Source organism: Carlito syrichta, unplaced genomic scaffold (genome assembly GCF_000164805.1).
Source record: "Carlito syrichta isolate Samal-C Ts95f unplaced genomic scaffold, Tarsius_syrichta-2.0.1 Scaffold306547, whole genome shotgun sequence".
Classification (NCBI taxonomy): Eukaryota; Metazoa; Chordata; class Mammalia; order Primates; family Tarsiidae; genus Carlito; species Carlito syrichta.
In genome coordinates, this window is record NW_007250643.1 from 397402 (window position 1) to 421839 (window position 24438).

At 44.4% G+C, this 24438-nt stretch overlaps 1 protein-coding gene and 1 pseudogene across 2 annotated transcripts in view; one reads left to right on the plus strand and one right to left on the minus strand.

Moving 5' to 3' along the window:
• The window catches only part of COQ10B (coenzyme Q10B), a 15797-nt gene extending 15431 nt beyond the window's left edge, over nt 1-366 (minus strand). The window contains exon 1 of one of the 2 annotated variants that reach the window (XM_008063082.1): nt 222-366. In XM_008063082.1, coding sequence (XP_008061273.1) covers nt 222-316 — 95 coding nt within the window. In that variant the 5' untranslated portion in view covers nt 317-366. The remainder of the gene's footprint in view (nt 1-221) is intronic. The other variant, XM_021715014.1, reaches the window with a different exon arrangement.
• A 9509-nt stretch (nt 367-9875) lies between these two features.
• LOC103265414 lies at nt 9876-10737 on the plus strand (annotated as a pseudogene).
• Nucleotides 10738-24438: the final 13701 nt, after the last annotated feature.

Below are 24438 nucleotides of genomic sequence, written 5' to 3' on the forward strand. Positions count from 1 at the left end.
GCCGCCCCCCCCAGCCACTCTGCTGAGAACTCGCCAGTTCTGGCGAAGACAACAAGCCACAGACACAGCCCTGGGCCCGGGGTGCCTGCGTCCCTAAATGACGACAGCAGGAGACCCTTCTCTCCGGAAACGTCCGGGCCCGGCCCGCCTCACCCCAAGTCCCTATGTCCCTGCACAGCAGGCCGGTGGAAATGGCTGTCGACGAGCGTCCCCGCTGTTACCTGACGTTCTGCGCAGGCCCCTGCGCCGGGGACGACTTCGGACGGCATCCCGAGACCAGCCTTCCCAAGGTTCTCGGACCAGTCCGAGCGGCCATGATCGTTTCACCGAAGCCGGTCGCCACTTCCCAAAGCAGCCCGTGGCACCGCCCTCCTCAAGATGGGCCGGGCCGCCAAACTTCCGGGCCTCTCAGCCAATCGGCTGGCCCCGAGTACAGGACACGCCTCTCTCTCCTTCCGGTTTGCTTAGCGCGGCGTACGCTTTCGTTCCGTCGTCCCACTGTAAACAAGCTCTCATTCTGTCGGCCAATCAGAAGGGACGCAGGGCCGCCAGGGCGCACCCCCTCCCCTAGCCCACCTATCGCTGCCGCCGCGCGTTCACGTGTGTGCCTTACGTAGACGCCCGGGGACTATTCGCCCCACCTCTGTGCTGGAGAGCGTCGCGGGGCCGCTTCCGGGCGCGGAGCCTGCCACGTGTGCGCGTCCAGAACTGGAGGGGCCTCTGGGTTCGGGTGGGGCTGGAGGCTGCGCAGGACCGTGTCGTAGGAGAGGGACTGTCACCCCACAGCTGTCCTGCCTGCCGTCTTCCCCTGGGAGGGAACGGTGACTTCACAGCTATTCTGTCTGTCGTGACTCCTGTGGCGGGGACGATCACCTCATGATGTTCTACCTGCCACGTCCTTTGTGGAGGGGTCTCCACCACCTCACAGCTGTTCTAAGGGTGAAATTGCTGTATCATAGGGAATTCTGTTTAACGTTTTGAGAAATTGCCAGACTTTTAAAAAATGACTGCACCATTTTACATTCTCATTAGCAATATATGGGAATTCCAATTTTTCCACCTCCTCACCAACAATTGTTAGTGTCTTTTCATCACAGCCATTTTAGTGGGTGTGAAGTGGCATTTCAAGGTTTTGGTTTGCATTTACCTAAAAATTAATGATGATGAACATCTTTTCATGTGTTTATTGGCTATTATATAACTTCTTTAGAGAAATGTCTATTCAATCCTTTTACCTGTTTTAAAAATTAGATTATTTGTCTTTTTTTTTTGAGTTGGAGTCTCTCTCTGTTGCCCAGGCTGGAGTGTAGTGGCACACTCACAGCCACAGCAGTCTTGACCTGCTGGGCTCAGATGTTCCTTCTGCCTCCACCTTCCAAGTAGCTGAAACTACAGGCATGCACACCACACCTGGCTAATTTTTTAATTTATTGTAGAGATGAGGTCTCACCAAGTTGTCCAGGTTGGTCTCAAACCCCTGGGCTCAGATAGTGCTCTCACCACTACCTACCAAAGTGCTGGGATTACAGGAGTGAGCCACTACACTCCACTTAATTTTCAAATCTTCCCACAACCTCTGTGTTCAAAGAACTATCTTCTTTGAAATAATTTGTGTGAATACAAATGAAAAACTGATTCACAAGAGCCTATTACTACAATCACAAATTTTAACAAGTCTACTAAATATGTTCTGTGTATCAGTTTTCTTTTCTTTACTTTATTTTGAGTAGGAGTCTCACTTTGTCACCCAGACTGGAGTGCAGTGGCATACTCACAGCCACCCCAGCATTGACCTTCTGGGCTTCTGTGATCCTTTCTTCTCAGCCTTCCAAGTAGCTGGAACTACAGGCATGTGCTACCATGCCCGGCTAATTTATTATTATTATTATTATTTATTGTAGAGTCGAGGCCTTGCCAAGTTGCCTGGGCTGGTCTTGAATATGCGGGCTCAGGCAATCCACTCGCCTCAGCCTCCCAAAGTGCTTGGATTACGGGCTGAGCCACTGAGCCCAGTCAAAATCTACAATTTTAAGAAGTTCCTCAAGGGATGCCCTTAGGGTTTGAGAATCACTGTATTAGTGGGAGGGAAAGAAGATCTCAGAAACACACACATACACATACATGCACAGGCACATATGCATGCTCACACCACCCTCTTCTCCAACCCTACTTCCACACATAGGGGCTCCTGGAGAGGCACAGCCGTTGATACACTGCCACAAAGAAAAAAAAAACACTAAAAATTGCCCCAGAGTGATGGCTCATGCCTGAAATCCCAGCACTTTGGGAGGCAGAGGCAAGAGGATCGCCTGAGCAATTTGCCTGAGCCCACGGGTTTGAGATCAGCTTGGGCAACATGGTGAGACCTTGTCTCTACAATAAATAAAAAAATTAGCCAGATGTGGTGGCATGTGACTGTAATTCCAGCTACTTGGAAGGCTGAAGTGGAAGGATCACCTGAGCCCAGCAGGTTGAGGCTGTGGTGGCCGTGAGTGTGCCACTGCATCCCAGCCTGGGTAACAGAGACTCCGACTCAAAAACAAACAAATAAAAACACACACACACTAAAAATTGTATTAAATTAATCATCATTCCAAGAAAGAAGATGATTTTTGAGAATCTGGGGGAAGAGGGGTTGACCCTTGCTTCCCAAGGACTTCAAGGCGTACAGAACTGGACCACTGTCTCCCCCAGCCTTCTCTACTGCTTGCAGACTACCATGTACCCACCTTCTGGTGCAAAGCCAAGGTCCTTGGAAGCACACATACTTAGGTGTTGTGTCACTCTCTACTCTCTCTGGCTGCATTGTTGCCATCTCAGGGAAGATGGCGGCTGCTGTGGTGGGCTGCTAGACTCCCTCCGCAACCTCAGCATCAGAGCTGCAGGAGTGGGTGACAGCTGTGGATGACAGCTCTCCAGGGCATCCTTCCATAGGGATTGCTCAGGGTGAAAAGAGAGCTGCCTCTTCCCTCCTCCCAGGGAAGCCCAGATCCAAACTCCTGCTGACATGGGAGTACAAAGCCCTAATCCTCTCACTCCTATTCAGGACAGCTCTGTCTGGACATTTCCAGATTTCCTCAGACAATCAGTTTGGGTCTTTGTCACCCCTGAGTGGCAGTTCATCTCCCTCAGACCAGTCCTTCTGCCTTTACTCCCCACATGTGTGGCTTCCGAGAGGATTCCTGCAAGCTTCTTGCAGGCATTTCTTCATCTGAATCTGCTTCTTAGTGACCCCTGGAATCTAGGAGGTATTCAAGAAAGCAGGTTACACATGATTTTCAGATGTGGAGCACCTGTTGTCTGCAAAAATGAAGATTCTGGTGGTGGGTGGAGCACTACTAACTTCTACTGAGGAGCTGGAGAAAGACAATGAAGGCTGAGAGTGACCAGTCCTTGAGAAAGGCCAATGTGAAAGCTGAGGGCATCCCTGGCAGTAAAGGCTCATTTTCAGCAGCTAAAGAGCAGAAAAAGCAATGGTCAGGTCTAGGAATTAATATACAGAGGGTGCCAAAATAATGTATTCCTATTTTAAGAAAGGAAAATATATTAAAATTGTAGTACTCAATATATATGGATAGCAAAAGATGAAATCAAGTCACACTTGGTAGATGGTTGCACTGGCCAATTCTACCGTCCTGCTTGTCACATGGTGACACCAGTATTCATTTGGTTAACACTACCTTTTGAGCGAATGTGTATATATTTTTTGGCATCCCCAGTATATATGTGTGTGTGTGTGTGTGTGTGTATACACACACACACACACACACACACATATATATTTTTGAGTTGGAGTCTCACTCTTTAGCCCAGGCTAGAGTGCAATGGTACACTTATGGCCACTGCAGCCTTGACCAGCTGGGCTCAGGAGATCCTTCCACCTCAGCCTTCCAAATAGCTGGAACTACAGGCACACACCACCACACCCTGCTAATTTTTTGATTTATTGTAGAGATGAGGTCTCACCAAGTTGTTCAGGCTGGTCTCGAACCCATGGGCTCAGGCAATCTTCTCACCTTGGCCTCTCAAAGTGCTGAGATTATAGGCATGAGCAACCACACCAAGCCTAGATATATTTTTTGTGATGGGGTCTTACTTTGCCACCCAGGATGGAGTGTAGTGATATAGTCACCACTCATTACAGCCTCAAACTCTCAGGCTGAAGCAATTCTCTCACCTCAATCTCCTGATTATAGGAGTGTGCAAGCATGTCAGGTTAAGTTTTTGATCTTCTGCAGAGATATGGGTGGGGAGGGTGAGGGGGGTGGTGATCTTGCTATAGTGCCCAGGCTGGTCTCAAGTTTCTGGGCTCAAGCGATACTCCCACCTTGGCCTTCCAAAGTGCTGGGGTTATAGGTGTAGGCCACTTTGTCTGGCCTTATTTCTTATTTTTGGTAAAGACAGGGTCTTACTATGCTACTTAGGCTGGTCTTGAACTCCTGGCCTCAAGCAATCCTGTGGCCTTCGCCTCCCAAAGCACTGGGATTACAAGCATGAGTCACCACACTCAGCTGACAACATTTTAAATAATGATGGAGTCAGTATTACTGATTTTTCCTTTCGCCTCCAACTTCTCTGCTATGGCTCAACTCTGCACTGTTACTAATGGTGGCTGCCTTTTATAGGCTTAAATGACAGCCACAAGTGCAGGAACAGAGACCAGCTCCATGACAGCAATGGGATGATGGGATCCCAATTGAGAGAGGCCACATAGTGAGGTTTAACTGTCAGAAGTAAGGCAGGCACAGTGATCATAATTAGCACAAGGGCAGAATGGCTGAATGGCTGACATGCAGAAACATCTGGAGATGATTAATTCGAAAGGGTTTCCTTAGGGGCAGCCTTTAAGGGTACTGCTCAATACATAAAATTAAGAGAAATAAAATATGAATGATCAGGAGGTAGAAGGCACTGATTTTGATTTAAAAAATAGTAATCTTTTAACTTTTTTTCTAGATCTTGGCTAGTTTTCAGGCCTACAATTGTTTGACTTCAGATCCCCCTGACTGAAAGAGAAGCTAGGTCCCCAAGGAGGAGTGGGTGAGACCACAGTTAAGTATGTGTTAACAATTCTATTAGAATTTCCACAAAGGGATCTATCATTTGCTCTGGTAACTATACACTGGGAAAAGTGAAGTAACCAAACATTTTGAGGGCCACTGGACATGAGGCTGTTGGACACTGACATTCATATCCACAATGTCATAATATCCCCTGTTAGGGTGAGCATGTACAGGGACCAGGTCAAAAATGGAGTTCTGGCTCAAGTCTAGCTCACAGTGGCCAGGGCCTACCACATATTACTTCCCAAGTTCCAGAATGTGAAATCAAAATATATGTACTTAGTATGTACTCTCATGTTGATATCTTGGCCTGTGTAGTAAAAAGTATCATAGTGGGATTTAGCAATATAAGGGGGATTGGCTCATGCAGTAATGGAGGCTGAGAAGACCCATGATAGGATATCTGCAAGTGGGAAACCCTGAGATGCTGGTCGTGTGGCTCAGGCCAAGTCTGAAAGCTCAGAACTGAAGATGAAACCTAACCTTTTTCTCTCATCCTAATTCCTAACTAAAAGACTTGAGAGTGACGTCTGATAAGGAGTCATCAGATGGGGTTTTATTACCCTATTACCCCATATACTAAGGTTTGGCTTCCAACCTGACTTGGACATAACAAATAAAGAAGGAAATAAAAGTATTTAATGTGCTGCAAAGCCATCTCGTGGGGACTCCCAGACTCTGGGAACCTTGTAAACACTTATCTTTCCTCTCTGAAGTCTGACACATATAGGATTCATCTGCATATCAACAAACCTGAGCCAGGTGTGGTGGCTCACATCTGTAATTCTAGACTTTAGGAGGCTGAAGCAGGAGGATTGTTTGAGACCAGGAGTTTGAGACCAGCGTGGGGAACATAGCAAGACACTATCTCTATAAAAACCCCAAAAAACTAAAAACCTGGGGCTTCTGGGCCCAGTGGCTCATGCCTGTAATCTCAGCACTTTGGGAGGTGAAGGTGAGAGGATTACCTGAGCTCAGGGGTTCGAGACTAGCCTGAGCAACATGGTGACATCTTGTCTCTATAATAAATCAAAAAAAAAACAAAACAGGAGGTTATCATGAAATATCTTTTGGCAAAATCTATAATAGTCTGCTGAAATAGGTTGCTTGACATGAGTAAGTAACTCCATTTTGTAACAGATCTTCCATCTTAGCCTAGAGATGACCCCCTTATGTAACTTTCTCATAATCATATTGCACACCCACATTCCTGTGTCCCTCGGTGATTGGAAACTTCCTAGTTGTGTAAATTCTGTAACCATCTATACCCCTTACTAATCATATGGTTTGCCAAGAAATATCAAACAAACTGTACAGCTTATGTAATGTTTACCTTTAAAAACCCACTACTCACTCTTTTCAGGGCCGAGAGTTCTTTGGGACACTAGTCCTCTCTCAGTCGCTGGCATCAATAAAGGACTCATAATCTGACCTTCTCTGCATGTTGGCATCATTTCTCACAATCCAGCCATGACATCTGGAAGCTCCAGTGAGAAATTATTTTGCCAACCTTGGGAGGAGGTCTGGCTCCTGCTCTCCCCAGCTCAGTGAAGGGGAGGCACCCCCTGAGTCATTCCAGGGCCCCATAACTACTCATCTGGCTTGGAGGAAGATAGAATGACTGCTGACTTCCTCACGCTTCAAAAATACCTGAGTCCATCTGTGTTCTCCTAGGAGGTAAGAATCTGTTTATGGTCATACTTCTGTTAAGGAAGTTAAAGCCTCACGAGTCTGCTTCTTAGACTCTGTTATTTACCGAACAAAGTCTTGGTTCGGTATCTGATTTTAGTTTGGGTACCCTCTTAATCACTAACAGGATGGGGAGAGCTTTCTCATCTGGGTCCTCCAGGGTCATTCTGTAGGCACCAGAGAAATGCTGAGCTGACCTGTGAATGCTCTTGTTTGCATTTACTTTTGCTAAAAAGCTAGCTGCTTTGTTATTCTTATGTTGGTGAGTTTGTTTCTCTTGGATAATTGTTCTTTGTCTCATGTCATTTTATGTTTTCCTGAGTGTGACTGCCTCTTTTTTGTTTGTATAATATTCATGTAGGCATCAAAGGTCCCCAAGAAAATAGGAAACTCCACTCTTATGAGCCCAGACTCCAATCTGGGTTGAAGATAAGAGACACTCTTCCCTTCAGTCTGTGCAAACAGATTCCCTCAGGAGATTGAGGGGCTCACGAAGGTGTCAGGAATCAATTCCTGTGATGTGCTAGGGTCTCATAGGAACTGCTTCATTTTAGTTATATAGGACTCTATGAGTTCCAGAAAGCCCCAGGCTTGATCAGATGCTCAGCAGACCTAATCTATGCCAGATCCCGGAAGGTGATCAGATGAGAGGAGAGGGTCTTAGAGGTAGATCATCTGGAAGCTAGAAAGTTCTTTCAGTGCTCCTAAGAATTGCCCCATCCAGGGGGTGCACATAAGGACTGGTCATCCAGCACCCTGGGGCCTCTTTGAGTGCTGTCAGCACTCAAAGGGAAAACCACAACACGTAAGGGGCAGGAAAACAACTGGCAGGGTCACAGCCACCAGGAGCTCCTTTCATAAGCAGCACATTTTGACCCAAAACACCTAGTAATGTCCAAAGTTAGAAATTGCTTGCCAGTTCTACTATTCTCTAATATAAACTCCTGTCATCCTTGGCTTTTTCCTTGCTTTGCTTGACTGCTGTACTCTTTACTACAGGGCTTGCCTCTGCTGCACCTTCAGACAGGTCCTCAGGTCAGAAACTTCTTCTGGTCTTTATTTATCTCATTCTCCTAGGAGGTAAAAATTTGTTGTTTACTGGTAACACTGTCCTGTTTAATTTGTTTTGCTTTTGGCCTTAATTTTGTACAAGGGATCTGTAATTTTCTATCTTGAGGCTGTACTAGGAATCTGTAGTTTTCTGCCCTGAGACTGTGCCAGGAATCTGTAGTTTTCTGCCCCAAGGCTGTGCCAGGAATCTGCAATCTTCTGCCCTGAGGCTGTAACTGCAAAAAAAACTTGAGTCCGTTTGTAATCTTCTAGAAGATAAAATTTTTTTATTTTGGTTTTCTGTTTGCTAGCTTAAGACTGATTTCTGTTTTCATTTCTGGTTAAGGAAGAAATGACCTGATGAGGTCACCTTTTGGATGCTATTTGTAGAGCCAAGATGCTGGCTGAATAGAGTCCTCTGTTTTCTGCCCTGAAGTGTTCCAGGGATTTGTATCTTTCATTTTGGTTTGGATGCATCATTTATCTGTCTGTCTGTCTTTGTACTGCTTGTTGTTGTGTGTCATGGGATCTCAGAATTCAAAATCAGTCAGTCCTCTGAACTGTATGCTAAGGAATTTCTCTGTTGTATTTGTTGAGAACCATGGTGTCTGCCTCTCAAAAGGCAGACTCTGAACTCTCTGTAACATAAATTGGCCTGCATTTAATGTGGGATGGCCCTCTACAGGGTCTTGGGGTGTCAAAGTTACTGAATATGTTTAGAAGGTTGTGACGGGAAATCCCAGCCATCTGGATCAGTTCCCCTACATTGATCATTGGCTAAGTTTGGTCCAGAACCCACTACCCTGGTTGAAGCATGTTCTCTTGAAACTACCAGTCGAGTCCTGGTCTCTTCATCGCTTAAGTGGCCAGTACATATTAATCCTCATGTTATGAACCCTCGTTCACCTAAGCCACCTCCCCCGAGGCAAAGATTGCACCATGCCTGTTACCTGTAGCTTCTGCTTCCTCTGGGTTGTATCCTGTTTTACTTCCCTCTACTGAGAATCCTCTTAATAATCTAGTTAACTCTAACCCTCCGCCGTATGCTTCCCAGGCTTCCTTACCCACTGTTACCTCCACCACCTCTATTTGCCCACAGACATCTCCAGCTGCAACTGAGGTTGCTTCCAGTTCTAATCCCTTTTTGTCTTCTGCACCTCTGACTGCTTGACTCCGGTCCCAGACTGATCCAGCCGCACTCCTTCCCCTCCAGGAAGTTCCTCCTGTGTTGGGAACAGATCGAGCCAGGCAGTTGTTTATGGCATATACTCCCTTTTCCTCTTCTGATTTCTGTAACTGAAGGTATCAGAACCCTCCATTCTCAACTAAGCCACAGGCCTTGATTTCTTTAATGGAATCTGTTATGCATACCCATCGCCCCACATGGGATGATTGTCAACAGCTCCTTGCCACTTTGTTTACTGCTAAAGAGTGGGAACACATTAGAACTAAGGCCAGGAAGTTTATTCTAAACACTATGGGGAGCACGCAAGAAGAGAACCAATATATACTAGAAAGAGATTTTCCTCTTTCTTGCCCATACTGGGACCCTAACACTTCAGCGGGATCTAGGGCATTAAATACCTGTCACCAGGCTCTGTTAGGGGGATTAAAGGGGGCAGTCTGAAAACCTATCAATCTTTCCAAAATCACTGAAATTCTCCAGGGACCCCAGGAATCTCCAGAGGTGTTCCTTGAGCCCCTCCAAGAGGCGTTTCAGACCTACACCCCTTTTGATCCCTTGGCTCCTGAGAATGCTTGAGCTATAAATTTGGCATTTGTGGCCCAGGCAGCTCCAGACATTTGGAAAAAGTTACAAAAACTGGAAGGTTTTATAGAAATGAATATTTCTCAGCCACTTAAGATAGCCCGCAAAGTTTATAATAACTGAGATGTTGAAAAACAAAAGCAGGCAGTGCAAGCAGCTAATAAAGCTGCAAGAAGATAAGCCAAAATCCTGGTAACAGCCCTCCAGTCCTCAAGAGTTGACTCCAAACCTCCCCATCAAAAGTTCAATAACTGCCTCACCATGGCAGGGCAGGCACCGGGGGAGCGGGTCCTGGGCAGGTCACAATGGCACCGGAACAGGGACCCAGGGCTGCCCCACCTTCTGGCTCCCCAGTGCTGCTGGACACCCTGCTCCAGGACCTCTATGACTTTGGAGAGACAGAAGATGACATAGAACAGAAGAGAATTGGGAAGAAAAGGGAAAACAAGAAGAGACACATAGGAGCTTCCATGGTCTTGGCAGCAGAGCCAGCTGTCCTGCCTGGCTCTCTTGTAAGAAGCCAGAAGAAGAGTGCTTCCAGCTTCTTCAAGAAACTCAGAGAACAGCTGTTGTGTGCTGCCAGAACTCCCACTGGTCCTTTTTCAGGACCTAAAGTCCCTACTGCTGCAATGTCACCCTCTCCCTTAAAGAACAGTAGACAACAAGTAGAAGTGGTGGAATTTTACAGCAGAAATAAAAAAAGAAAGCTGAAGCCAGATCAGGATGAGAGCACAAAGACTAAAACTAGTGTTTTGAAGAAAGATATGGATATACAAGAATTTAACCTAGAGAAGACTCGTTTGGAAGTGCATCAGTTTGGGATCGCAGGTTATGGAAAAGGAAAGGAAAGAGTCCTGGAATGGGAATGTGCCATCATGCTGGATGCTAAGCCTCCCAAAAATAGTTATGTGAACTATAAGGTTTTGCAGGAGTAAATCAAAGAAAAAAAGGCAGCAAAGGAAGAGGAAAAGAGAATGACTCAAGAAACAGATCTTTTCAAGAAAAAGAAGAGGAAAGGGCAGGGAGACAGGTCATCCAAAAAGAAGTCAACTCCCAGTATTTTGTCCAGTGGATGGATTGGATAGGTTGGAAAATTTTAAAAATGGGGCATTGATTCTGAGCCCAGTTGATATTAAGAAAATAAATTCTTCCAGAGTGGCTAAATGAAGTACTCGATCAGATAAAAAGAAGAACGGGAACACCTGGGTCAACAGCCCTGACATTCGTCCCCTGCAAGATATCTAGATTATTATTTCATGTTTCACAGACTGTCGTTTCATTTAGAAAAACATGTCAAACAGAAATAACATTTCCAGTCACTGAAGTGTCTGTCCTGTGCTGCTAAACACATAGGGCCAAGTGTAAGGAGAGTATGGGGGGATCCTCACAAATGCCCCTGCCGCTTCACACTCACTGGCTTTGGCGCATTTGAGTGTAATAATGTTTTTCAGTTTTATTGTTTTGTAAGTGCTGATAACTTACATTAAATTACCTTTTAATATTTTTAATGATTTAGTGCTTTGGTATCATGAAAGAACCAAGAGTCTGGTAATATAGCAGTTGTTTTGTGGAAAAGCATATTTTAGCCTCTCATGTATAAGATCAACTTTTAACTTTATAAGAAGTTATACAATTAAAAGGCAACTTTTTAGTTAAAAAAAAAAAGTTCAATAACCAGCTGGGCTCGGTGGCTCAGCCTGTAATCCTGCGCTTTGGGAGGCTGAGGTAAGTGAATTGCCTGAGCCTGCGGGTTCAAGACCCGCTTGGACAACTTGGTGAGACCTCATCTCTACAATAAATAAAAAAAAATTAGCCAGGCGTGGTAGCATATGCCTGTAGTTCCAGCTACTTGGAAGGCTGAGGCAGAAGGATCGCCAGAGCCCAGTAGATCAAGGCTGTGGTGGCTGGGAGCATGCCACTGCACTCCAGTCTGGGCGACAGAGTGAGACTCCAACTCAAAAAAAAAAAAAAGTTCAATAACTAGAAGGGCCAAAGGGGCCAGAAACCCGGAAGTATTCCATTGGCAAAGAACCAGTGTGCTTATTGCAAGGTACTAGAGCATTGGGTCAAAGATTGCCCCCTTTGCCCACAACAAGAGAACCTTAAGCCAGTTCTTGCCTTCTACTGGGAAGGTTGAAAATGACTTGGACTGATGGGGCCAGGGCTCTTTTTCCTTAGGCCCCCAAGAGCCTATGGTAACAGCAGCTATCAGGGGCCACCCAGTTCAACTCTTACTGGGGCGGAACATTCGGTTCTGAAAACACCATTGGGACCTAGGTCTAAGAAGCAGGTTTTGGTCCAAGGGGCAACAGGGCAGTTACTAATTGCAAGTTCACTTCCAACCGGACTGTCAATTTGGGACAAAATTTAGTCACTCACTCATTTCTAATAGCTACAGACTGCCTGTTCCCTCTTATGGGTTGAGACTTTGAAAATTAAGAGCTACCATTGTGTTTTCACCTGACATAATCGAAATGTTCATTCCTACTGCCTACCAAATGCTCCTAACAATTCCACTCTCTGAAGAATACCTTTTTTTTTTTGAGTTGGAGTCTCACTCTGTCGCCCAGAATGGAGTGCAGTGGCCGCTCCCAGCCACCGCAGCCTCGACCTGTTGGGCTCCGGTGATCCTTCTGCCTCAGCCTTCCAAGTAACCGGAATTACAGGCATGTGCTACCACGCCCAGCTGATTTTTTGATTTATTGTAGAGATGAGGTCTTGCTGCCCAGGCGGGTCTCAAACCCGTGGGCTCAGGCAATCCACTCACCTCAGCCTCCCAAAGGTGCAGGATTACAGGCTGAGCCACCGAGCCCAGCTGAAGAATACCTTTTAACTTCCTCTATGTCTTTTACTGAAAATGCCTCATCAAGTTTACTTCTACAGTTGCAACAGAAGTTTCCTTCAGTCTGAGCAGAGACCAACCCACCAGGATTGGCAAAACATCACCCTCCAATGGTGGTAAGTTTAATAGCATCGGCTACTCCTGTTCATGTTCATCAGTACCCAATGAGTTTACAGGCCCGGAAAGAAATTGCTCCTCATATCAAAAAACTCTAAGTTGCTAATATTTTAACCCCATGTAAGTCAGCATGGAACACTCCTTTTTTGCCAGTTCAGAAACCAAGAACCTCTGATTACTGACCAGTTTGAAACTTAAGAGAAGTTAATAAATGAGTTAAAATGATCCATCCTACTGTTCCTAACCCGTATACTTTGCTCAGTCCACTTCCTTCTCAACATCAGATATATACTGTACTGCACTGGATTTAAAGGATGCATTCTTCTCCATTCCTTTTTCCCCTGTCGGTCAACCTATCTTTGTTTTTGAATGGACAGATCCTGACTCAGGGGACACCAGTCAGCTAACCTGGACATGGTTGGCACAAGGTTTCAAGAACTCCCCAACTCTTTTCAGGGAAGCCTTGCAACAGGACTTGTCAAGGTTCCATGCCCTTCACCATGAATGTACTTTACTCCAGTAGGTTGAGGATCTCTTACTTGCACCTTCATACTTGGACACTTGTTTACAAGGTACCAAGGCTCTGCTACAGCTTCTTCAAGACTTGGGCTATCGAGTATCAGCAAAGAAGGCATAACTCTGCTCCACCAAAGTTTCCCACCTGGGATACTGACTAAAAAAAGGTAAACGAGCCCTAATCTCAGCTCAGAAAGAAACAATTCTTCAAATCCCCATGCCTACCACCAAGAAACAGGTATGGAAATTCCTGGGGGTGGCAGGGTATTATCAACTATGGATCCCAGGATTTGCTGAAATTGCCAAGCCATGCCACAGCCACAGCAGGGGATTAGCCCCTAAACTGGACTGCTGCTAAGGAACAAGTGTTTCAGCAGTTAAAAATGGCTCTGACCCAAGCTCCTGCTCTAGCCCTTCCAGATGTTACCAAGCCTTTCCACTTGTTCATTCATGAACAACAAGGAATTGCAAAAGGGGTCCTTACTCAGACCCCAGGGCCATGGAAAAGACCGGTGACTTGTTTGTCTAAAAGATCAGACCCAGTGGCCTCTGGGTGGCCCTCTTGTCTCTGGGCCATTGTAGCCATGGCCATACTAGTTAAAGAAGCAGACAAATTAGCTTTTGGCCAGAATATGGCTTTGACTGTTCCCCATGCCATTGAAACTCTGCTCCATGGAGCTTCTGGCCATTGAATGTCAAATGCTCATATCACTCAGTATCAAAGCCTTTTGGTTGACCAACCTGGGCTAACTTTCTCTCCTATGCAATGCCTTAATCTGGTCACCCTACTTCCTGATAACAATCTGGAAATGCCAGTGCATGACTGCGAAGACATGTTGGACATCTCTCAGGCCAGCCAGCCTGATCTTCAGGACACTCCCTTGAGCCAGGCTGGTGCTGACCTGTTCACGGATGGTAGCAGCCTGGTAATAGAAGAAATCTGCAGGGCCGGTGCAACCATAACCACGGCTCATAATATAATCTGATCACAGGCATTGCCTCAAGGTACCTCAGTTCAAAAGGCTGAGTTAATTGCTTTAACTCAGGTCCAATACTGGGAAACAGAGGAGTGGGTAAACATCTTCACCTACAGCCGGTATGCTTTTGCCACATTTCATGTGCATACCATGATCTACAAGGGACAAGGTCTTCTTACCGCAGCAGGTAAGACTATAAAGAACAAGGAAGAAATCTTAGCTCTCTTAGAGACTTTATGGCTAGCCAAAGAGGTAGCAGTCATTCATTGCAGGGGACATCAGAACTCCTCCAAAAACAACTGGAAACTGCTTGGCAGACCAGGCAGCTCAGAAGGCAGCAGAACTCCCTGTTAAACCCCTGACTATCTTGCTAACTAAAACCTTTCCAGCTCCTTCTCTCCCAAAACAGCCTACTTATACCCAGGAAGAAAAAAAAAAAAAAAAAGAGGCGGACCTAGCAGGAGCTTACAAAGACTCCACCGGATGGTGAATCAAGGACTCTAAAATTATCCTGCCTAAAGCCTTGGGACATACCTTGGTAAAACAACTACATTCTGCTACCCATTTGGGAGGTACTAAAATGACTGAACTGTTAAATCATTTTTATTATATTAATGACTTAAAAAGCAGAGCTGCAACAGCAGCCACTATGTGCCTGGCCTGTGCCCAAGTCAGTGCAAAACAAGGGCTCAGATCCCTGAATGGTATTAAGCCTTGAGGAGCAACTCCCAGAGAAAAATGGGAAGTGAACTTCATTGAAATGAAGCCCCCCCATGCAGGGTATAATTATTTGCTAGTATTCATAGATATTTTTTCTGAATGGGCAGAGGCCTTTGCCACCAAAAATAAAACCATCCTAATGGTTACTAGGTTTTTACTAAATGAAATTATTCCTAGGTTTGGGCTCCTCCTCTTTATTAGCTCTAACAATGGTCCTGCCTTCACCTTGTCCATAGTGCAGCTGGTTAGTAAGGCACTAAACATAAATTGGAAATTGCATTGTGGTTACCGACCACAAAGCTCTGGGCAGGTAGAACGCATGATCCAAACTCTGAAATCTACTTTAACCAAATTAATAACAGAAACCAGTGAAAAATGGATAAATCTTTTGCCTATAACTCTTTTCCATACTCGATGCACCCTATATAAGGCTGGATTTACTCCATATAAAATCATGTTTGGAAGACCCCCTCCTTTGTTGCCCCAATTGCGGGATCCCATTCTGAAAAAAATAACTAACCAATCTCTATTAAAGTATCTCCAGTCTCTTCAACAGGTCCAGGCAACTGTACCTTCCAATGTTCATGCTGTTTTACCCACTCCATCCTCCACGCCTTGTCATCCATTCCAGCCTGATGACCTGGTTTTCATCAAAAAGTTCCAGAAGGAAGGACTAACTCCTGCCTGGAAGGAACCATTTCTCATCATCCTCACCATTCCAACTGCAATCAAAGTAGATGGGATACCAGCTTGGATTCACCACACCCAAGTTAAAAGGGCCAGGGAAACTGACCTAACTCCACCAGTTCGTGTCATCAACTGTGCTATGGTGGCAAGGGACCCCAAATATCCACTCCCTCATTCAACAAGGAAAGATAGCCATTGTTCAGCCACCTGGACTGCAAAAGCCCTCTCAAGGTCACCTTTCAATGTACATCTAAACTGTGAGACTCAAACAGACTGGTTGCTAATTTCTTTACATGTATTGTACTCAGACTTTACCTCTTGTTTTTGTAATCCCACTTGTTTTGGGTTTTGGCACAGAATTGCTTATTATAGCTCCTGCAGATTGGAAATGTGGCAAAAAGTCTCGGTTAATAATATCCTATCTCCTATGCATAGAATGTGTTATTGCCCTACTATATTATGGTGTAGCTTCTTAATTTGCTTCCCCCTCTTAAAATGACTTACCTTACTGCCTATACCTTTTCTTTAACCTCTTTCACATTAGAAAAAGTCCTAGCAATCCAAAATTGAACCCATGGTTCACCCCCGGTCCAGTTTAAAGTAAACCTTCCTGACCTGGCACAAATAAAAAAGGAATGTATATCTGGAAACCTGTACAGTAAAAACAGTATACAAAATCATTACTACAGGAAATCTTGCAAACTGTGCAGCCCCCAGTTATATAAAGGATGTAAACTTTTATCTCTGCCCCAGTAATCCCACTGATCATAGTTGTAACCAGAAAAATGACTTCTTTTGCCCAGACTGGAAATGTGTCACCATTGCAACTTACAATGGGGTCCTAATTATACCTCTGAAATTACCCTTTGACTTGGTGCTGGCCTGGGATTATATATATATATATATGTATATATATATATAAAGGTTACCAATATTCTCCATTATTCCTGGAATATAAGAACTACCTGGGGTATACAACTCTATATAAATGGGTATAGCCATGGTGGCTTATTCACCTGGCAGCAAACAATTGCCTATAAAACCATGGCCAAACCAACGGGACAATTGGCAAAGCTGAAGGATCCTCTGTTTGGCTACTACCAGCTGCCACCTCAGCCTCTGCTTTCTGCCAATCAAATCACAACCCCTGGTTCATTCCAACAACTCCCAAGTTCACCTGACCACTTCCAAACCTGGTCCATCAACCCTCTGGTCTTTTTCCAATGTTAAATAATTTGCACCATCTACTTAATGCCACTATGCCCCAGTTGGCCTCCGATTGTTGGCTTTGCTTAAAGCCAAAACCCCCTTACTATGTGGCCATAGGAGTTGAAACTGCTATCATCTAAAAAACTAACTTCATTCCAGAAATAATTCACATTACTCTAGAAGATGTAACTGGTAAATCCTCCTGTCTTATAATGTCTCCTTTTTCTGATATTTGTAACTTTTCTTTCATCGTAACTATGACTGAATCCATTGCCTACATGGCTCCTAACAACACCTGGTTGGCCGGACCCACAGGCCTTACCAAGTGTGCTATTATCAAAAGGTTTAATCAGTCTACCTTATATATCACTGTTCATGTGTTGCCTCAGGTTTATGCTTATAGTAGTCCCGAAGGAGCTCTTCTACTCAATCACCCTGGTCTTCCAATTACTTGTTCAAAATGTGCTGATCCCTTGGTAGTACCTGCCTTAATTGGACTAAGTATAGTGGGAACAGCTGCATTTGGCACTGCTGCTCTTGTTCATGGAGAACTGGGTCCATCTAACCTTGCCCAAGAAATTAATGCTGATCTGGGAAATCTACAATTTGCCATGAAACAACTCCACAATGAGATAAAATCCCTGGCTAAAGTTGTCCTTCAAAACAATAGGAGCCTAGACTTACCTTTCCTATCCCAAAAAGGACTCTGTGTAGCCCTTTGAGAGTTTTGTTTCTTCTATGCCAACAGATCAGGGGCTATTAAAAATACTCTTCAAAAGGTCAGAGAAAATTTAAACAGATGATAGAAAGAAAGAAAAACTAATAAATCCTGGTTCCAGACCCTGCTTAATTAAAACCTATGGTTAACAACTCTTGGACTCCTCATATTTCTTCTCCTCAGTCTCCTTATCAGGCCCTGCGTAATAACTTGGATTATCTGTTTTGTCAAACAACGAATCAGTTCTGTGACACTTATGTATACAAGACCCCAGTATAATAATGTACTTATGACAGATGGATCAACACATTGACTCATAAACAACTAAAAGGGGGGAATGAAATATCTATCTGCAAAACCGATAATAACCTGCAGAAATAGCTTGCTTGATATAAGTAACTACACTTTGCAACAGATCTTCCATCTTAGCCTAGAGATGACCCCCTTATGTAGCCTTCTTGTAATTATACTGCACACCCACATTCCTGTGCCCCTCAGTGATTGGAAACTCCTTAGTTGCATAAATTCTGCAACCATCCATACCCCCTACTAATCATATGGTTTGCCAAGAAATATCAATCAAATTGTACAGCTTATGTAATGTTTACCTTAAAAAACCCACTATTCACTCTGTTTGGGGCCAAGAGTTCTTTGGGACACTCGTCGACTCTCGGTTGCTGGCATCAATAAAGGACTCATAATCTAATCTCCTCTGCATGTTGGCATCATTTCTCACAATCCAGCTATAACAATCACACTTCCAGACTTCAAACTTTCCTATAAGGCTACAATAATCAAAACAGCGTGGTATGGGTAAAAGAACAGGCATATGGACCAATGGAACAGGATAGAGATTCCAGAAGCAAAACCTCAATTTCTCAAGCAGCTCATTTTTGACAAAGCCTCCAACAAAAACCACTGGGGAGAGGAGAACCTATTTAGTAAGTGGTACTGGGAAAACTGGCTGATCACATACAGAATATTGAAATAGGACCCCTACCTATCACCATACACAAAAATCAACTCTAAATGAATCAAAGACCTAAACATAAAACCTCAAACTATAAAAACCTTAGAAAATGTAGGAGACACCCTTATGGAAATTGGAACTGGCAGCCAATTCCTGATCAAACTCCCAAATTACCATACCATAAGAGATAAGACAGACAAGTGGGACCTCATTAAACTGAAAAGCTTCTGCAAAGCAAAAGAAACCATCAAGAGAGTAGGGAGACAGCCCACAGAATGGAAAAAACATTTGCCAACTATATGTTTGACAAAGGCCTAACATCCAGTATCTACAGGGAACTCAAATGTGCTGAAAGGAAAAAAACAAACAGCCCCACTAAAAAGTGGGCAAAAGACATGAATAGACACTTCTCAAAAGAAGATATATGAGCAACCAACAGACACAAGAAAAAGTGCTCAACCTCACTAATCATCAGAGAAATGCAAATCAAAACCACACTGAGGTACAACTTTACCCCACTAGATACCACCTAACTCCATCATTAATAAAGCAAGCAACAACAGTTACTGGTGAGGATGCAGAGAACAGGGAACACTTCTGGCTGGGTTCTGTGGCTCAGTCTATAATCCCAGCACTTTGGGAGGCTGAGGTGAGTGGATTGCCTGAGCCTGAGGGTTCAAGAACAGCCCGGGCAAGTTGACAAGACCTTGTCTCTACAATAAATCAAAAATTAGCTGGGTATGGTAGCACGTGCCTATAGTTCCAGCTACTTGAAAGGCTGAGGCAGAAGGATCACTGGAGACCAGTAGACTGACACTGGGATGGCTGTGAGTGTGCCACTGCACTCCAACCTGGGTGACAGAGTGAGACTCCAACTCAAAAAAAAAAAAGGAAGAACCAACCATGCTACCCATTGAAACTGGAATGGATTAAAAAAATGTGGTGCATATACACAATGGAATATTATGCAACCATAAAGAAGGATAAGCATGTGGACTTCACAGCAACTTGAATGGATTTAGAGTCTATCCTACTCAGTGACCTATCACAGAAACAAAAAACAGAGTACCACATGTTCTCACTCATAAGTGAACCCGAACAATTACCATAATACTTTAAGAAAGGGATTGGGCCATTACCATGCTAAGCCCATGTGACTTCTTGAGCTACAGTCACCATGTTTCCAAGCGTTGGCCTTCTCCCCTACCTTGGGGAGGTGAATCTCCTCTGTCTCTCTCTCTCTAATTTGCTTTCTTAATAAACTATATTTTCCAATCTAAAAAAAAGAAGAAAGGGATTGGCAGTAACGGGATACTACCAGGGTGGGGGTGGTGGTGGGGACACAACATCAATAAGGGTACCTGATCTCAAACCAGGCAAAGTGGGGACCAAAGGGAGGCTGAAACTTTACCTGTATGATGACCACCTGTATACCTAATCCTGAATGGTACCCCACATCTTTAAAATTAAAAAAATTAAAAATTAAAAAATCGGTCAGGCATGGGGGTACATGCCTGTGGTTCCAGCTACTTGGAAGGCTGAGGCAGAAGGATCACCTGAGCCCAGCAGGTTGAGGATGCAGTGGCCATGAGCATGCCACTGCACTCCAGCCTGGGCAACAGAGTAAGACTCCAACTCAAAAAAAAAAAAAATCATAAAATAAAAACCCGGAGTCTGGAATTCTCCCACCTTATCTCAACAAAGCCTGTCCTTTACTCATTTTCAAAATTCCTTAGATAGGAACTACAAATTACCAGTCAGGAAACTTTTGAATTCAACCTATGAACTACAAGTCCCAGCTTGAAAATGTCCCTTCCTCCTGGGCCAAACCAATGAAAATCTCACATATATTGATTTATGATTTCATGTAACTTCTGCCTTTCTAAAATTTTTAGAACCAGTTCAACCATGGTGGGCACATGTTCTCAGAACCTCTTATGGACGGGTATTCCTGGGCCTAGGTCCTCAACTTTAGCTCAGAATAAACCAACTTAAAATATCTTATAGAGTTTGGCATCTTTTTGTCAACAGACCCAAGGAAGCTGGATGTGTAACTCTCTGTCTACAGCTAAAGGCCCAAGAACTGGGTGGGGGTAGGTGGTGGGGATGTGGTGCTGCTGGTTGGAGTCGTGGAGTCCAAAAGCCAGGGAGCTTGAAGTTGTTGTCCAAGGACAGGTGAGGAAGAGTGGGTCTCAGCCAGTAGGTGGATGGATGTGTTCACCGTGTCTGTTTTCTTCTCTCTGTGTCCCAGCAGATTGGAAGATGCCTGCTTCCACTGAGCATGGGTCTTTTCCACCTCATCTACGCAGGCTAATCTCTGGAAACACCCTTACAGACACATTCCAGAATAATCCTTTACCAGGTTTCTAGGTATTCCTTTTTGTTTGTTTGTTTGAATTGGAGTCTCACTGTTGCCCAGGCTGGAGTGCAGTGGCTACCACACTCCACAGCTACCACAACCTCGACCTGCTGGGCTCAGGCACTCTTTCTGCTTCAACCTCCAGGGTAGCTGGGACTACAGGTGTACACCATCACATCAGGCTAATTTTAAAATTTATTGTAATAATAAAATTTATTATTATTAATTTGATTAAAGTACTTTTAAAGTTTGGTTCATGCATTCTACCTGTCCAGAGCCTTGTGGTTGGTAAGCACAATGCAATTTTTAGTTAATGTTTAGTGTCTTATTAACCAGCTATATTATGTACGAGGTGAAGGCAGGACCATTGTCAGAGCCAATAGAGTGTGGAGCCCAAACCTCGGAATTATTTTATTTAAAAAAAACCTTGCAATCGTCAGTGTGGTTTTATTTTGTGTGTGTGTGGCAAAAGCTTCTACCCATCCAGAAAAAGTATTTACAAATACCAGTAGATAGTTACCCTGCCTGAGGGAGTTTTATTTTAGTAAAGTCTATTTTCCATTTTTTGCCAGGGCTTAATTCATGAGCCTGTTGGAGGCTTTGACCCTCTTTTTGGGTTAACGCTGAAGCAGAAACTATTTAACAGTTCAGCCATTCTGGTACCTCCCAGATGGGTGGTGGAGTGAAGCTGCTTTACTAAGCTGTGTGCAAGAGCTATAGGCAAAATAATTCTGGAGTCTTTAACCCACCAGCCATCAGACCTCTTGTGAGGTCCTGCCAGGTCCGCTTCTTCTTCTTGGGTACAATTGGGCTGCTTTGGGAGAGAAGGAACTGGAAAAGTTTTGGTTAGTAAAATAGTCAGGGGCTTAATCAGGAGTTTTGCTGCCTCTTGAGCTGCCTGGTTCGCTAGGCAATTCCCAGCTGCTTCTAGAGGGTTGGATTTCTGATGTCCTCTGCAGTGAATGATGGCTACCTCTTTAGGGAGCCATATAGCCTTTAAGAGGACTAAAATTTTTCCCTTGTTTTTTCATAGTCTTACCTGCTACAGTGAGAAGACCTTATTTCTTGTAAATTATGGCATGTACATGGAGCGTAGCCAAAAGCATACTGGCTGTCAGTGAAGATGTTTACCTGCTTTTCTGTTTCCCAGCGCAGGGCCTGAGTTAAAGCAATTAACTCAGCATTTTGAGCCGAGGTGTCTTGAGGCAAGGCCTGTGGCCAGATTACATCATGAGCCGTGGTTACAGCTGTACCAGCCTTTCGGACTCCCTTTATTACCAGGCTGCTACCATCCCTGAACAGGTCAGCATTAGCCTGACTTAAGGGGGTGTCCTGGAGATCAGGCCAGCAGACCTGAGAAATGTTTTCCGGATTATTATCTGGCAGCAGGGTGGCCGGATTGAGGCATTGAGTAGGAGAGAAAGTTAGTCTTGGTTGGTCAAGCAAGAGACTTTGATATTGGGTGATATGAGCATTTGACATCCAGTGGCCAGAGACTCCTTGGAGCAAAGTTTCAACAGCATGGGGAATAGTCAAAGCCAAGTTCTGGCCAAAAGTTAATTTATCTGCTTCCTTAACTAGCATGGCCATGGCTGCAATGACCTGGAGACAAGAGGGCCAGCCAGAGGCTACTGGGTCCAGTCTTTTTGATAAGTAAGCCACCAGTCTTCTTCAGGGTCCTAAGGTCGGCATGAGGACCCCCTTTGTAATTCCTTGTTGTTCGTGAATGAACAAGTGGAAAGCCTTGGTAACATTTGGGAGGGCTAGAGCCAGGGCTTGGGTTAGAGCCATTTTTAACTGCTGGAACGCTTGTTCCTCAGCAGCAGTTCAGTTTAGGTGTTGATCTCCTGCCATGGCTGTGTATAGGGGCTTGGCAATTTCAGCAAATTCTGGGATTCACAGCAGGCAATACCTGCCACCCCCAGGAATTCCTGTACCTGTTTCTTTGTGGTTGGCATGAGAACCTAAGAATGGCTTCTTTCTAGGCCGAGGTAAGGACTTGTTTACCTTTCTTTAGCTGATATCCCAGGTAGAAACTTCAGTTGAACAGAGCTGTGCTTTTTTCACTGACATACGGTAGCCCAAGTCTTGGAAAAGCTGTAACAGAGCCTTAGTGCCTTGTAAACATGTGTCCAAGTCTGCAGCTGCAGGCAAGAGCTTGTCTATATAGCGGAGTAGAGTACATTCAGGGTGTAAGGCCCAGAATCCTGACAAATTCTGTTGCAAAGCTTCTTCGAAAAGGGTCCAAGTTAACTGACTGGTGTCCTCAGAGTCAGGATCTGTCCATTTAAAAGCAAAGATGGGTTGACTAACAGGGGATAGGGGAATAGAGAAGAAGGCATCCTTTAAGTCTAACAGTAGGAACAAACATTTCAGTTTTGTCAGGTGAAAACACAATAGTGGCTTTTAACTTTCGAAGCAGGTTTCAGCCCATTGGAGGGAATGGACAGTTTGGAGCTATGAGGAATGAGTGGGTAACCAGTTTTGGTTCTAAGTTTATAGTTCAGTTAGAAGTGAATTTGCAACCAGTAATTGCCCCCGTTGCCCCTAAAATAGGTTCCCGGGGCTCAGAGGGCCATTACCAGAATTTTAGTTTGTTTCCTGGCAACTTTATTGACTGCCTGTGCTGCCTGTTTTCGTTTCTTAGCATTCCAATGGTTAAAAACCTTTTGGGCCACTTCCAGCAGCTGAGAGGTATCCATTCCTGCAAAGCCGTCAAGCTTCTGTAATTTAATTTTTTTTCTGGATGTCCAGAGCTTCCTGTGCCACAAATTAATAGCTTGAGCATTCTCAGGGATTGCACATGGTATAAGTACAAAAAGCCTCCTGGAGGTGTTCAAGGAATGCCCCTGGAGATTTCTTGGGACCCTGGAGGATCTCGGTAGTTTTAGAAAAATTGATAGGTTTTAGGACTGCTCCCCTTAGCCCAGTTAATAGAGTCTAGTGATAAATTTCTAATGCCCTGGACCCTGCCGAAGTGTTAGGGTCCCAGTCTGGCGAGAGGAGGGAAAAACCTCATCTAACATTTTTTAAAACTTTTTTTTCTGTGTACCTGCAGCTGAGGCTAGAATAGATTTCCTAGCCTCAGCTCTAATGTGCTCTTGTTCCTCAGAAGTAGACAAACTTATAAGGAGCTACTGACAATAGTCCCAAGTGGGGCAATGTGTGCACATAACTGATTTTATTAGATATCAGAAACAGTTCGCTTGGTTCGATCTGCCCCCTATGGAGGAGGAACCTCCCAGAGGGGAAGGAGAGGGACTAGATCAATCCAAGAGCAGAGGTGAGTTGCCAAAGGTGGAGACAATGGAGGGGAGGTGGTAATACTGGTCATGCATGCATGCAGGGTTTAAGAACAAGATAAAAAATGGCTTTTGGCCCTTGGTTTGTTCTTTTATTTTCTTATTCCTGCTCTTGGAAATATTCTTATGATGCTGGGAAATGGGGTGAAGATCAGTCTTCCATAACTACTTCTTGCTGAGTGGGCTGTAGAGTTGTTTTTTTTTTAAATTTATTTTCAAGGGCACAAATAGGAAACAGTGGGACTTTAACTAAATGTTATTTGGATTTAATAAAATACCAAGTGAAAGCATAGACAAAATTATTAAGCAAGTAATGATGAAAAAAAGCTATTGCCTCAGAAATAATACTGGAAAGTCAAAGTAGTTCCACAAACCACATGCATGATGAGTCAAAATTTTTAATTTATCAACATAAGTTGAAACATTTCCCTGCAAATTATTTACAGCTATA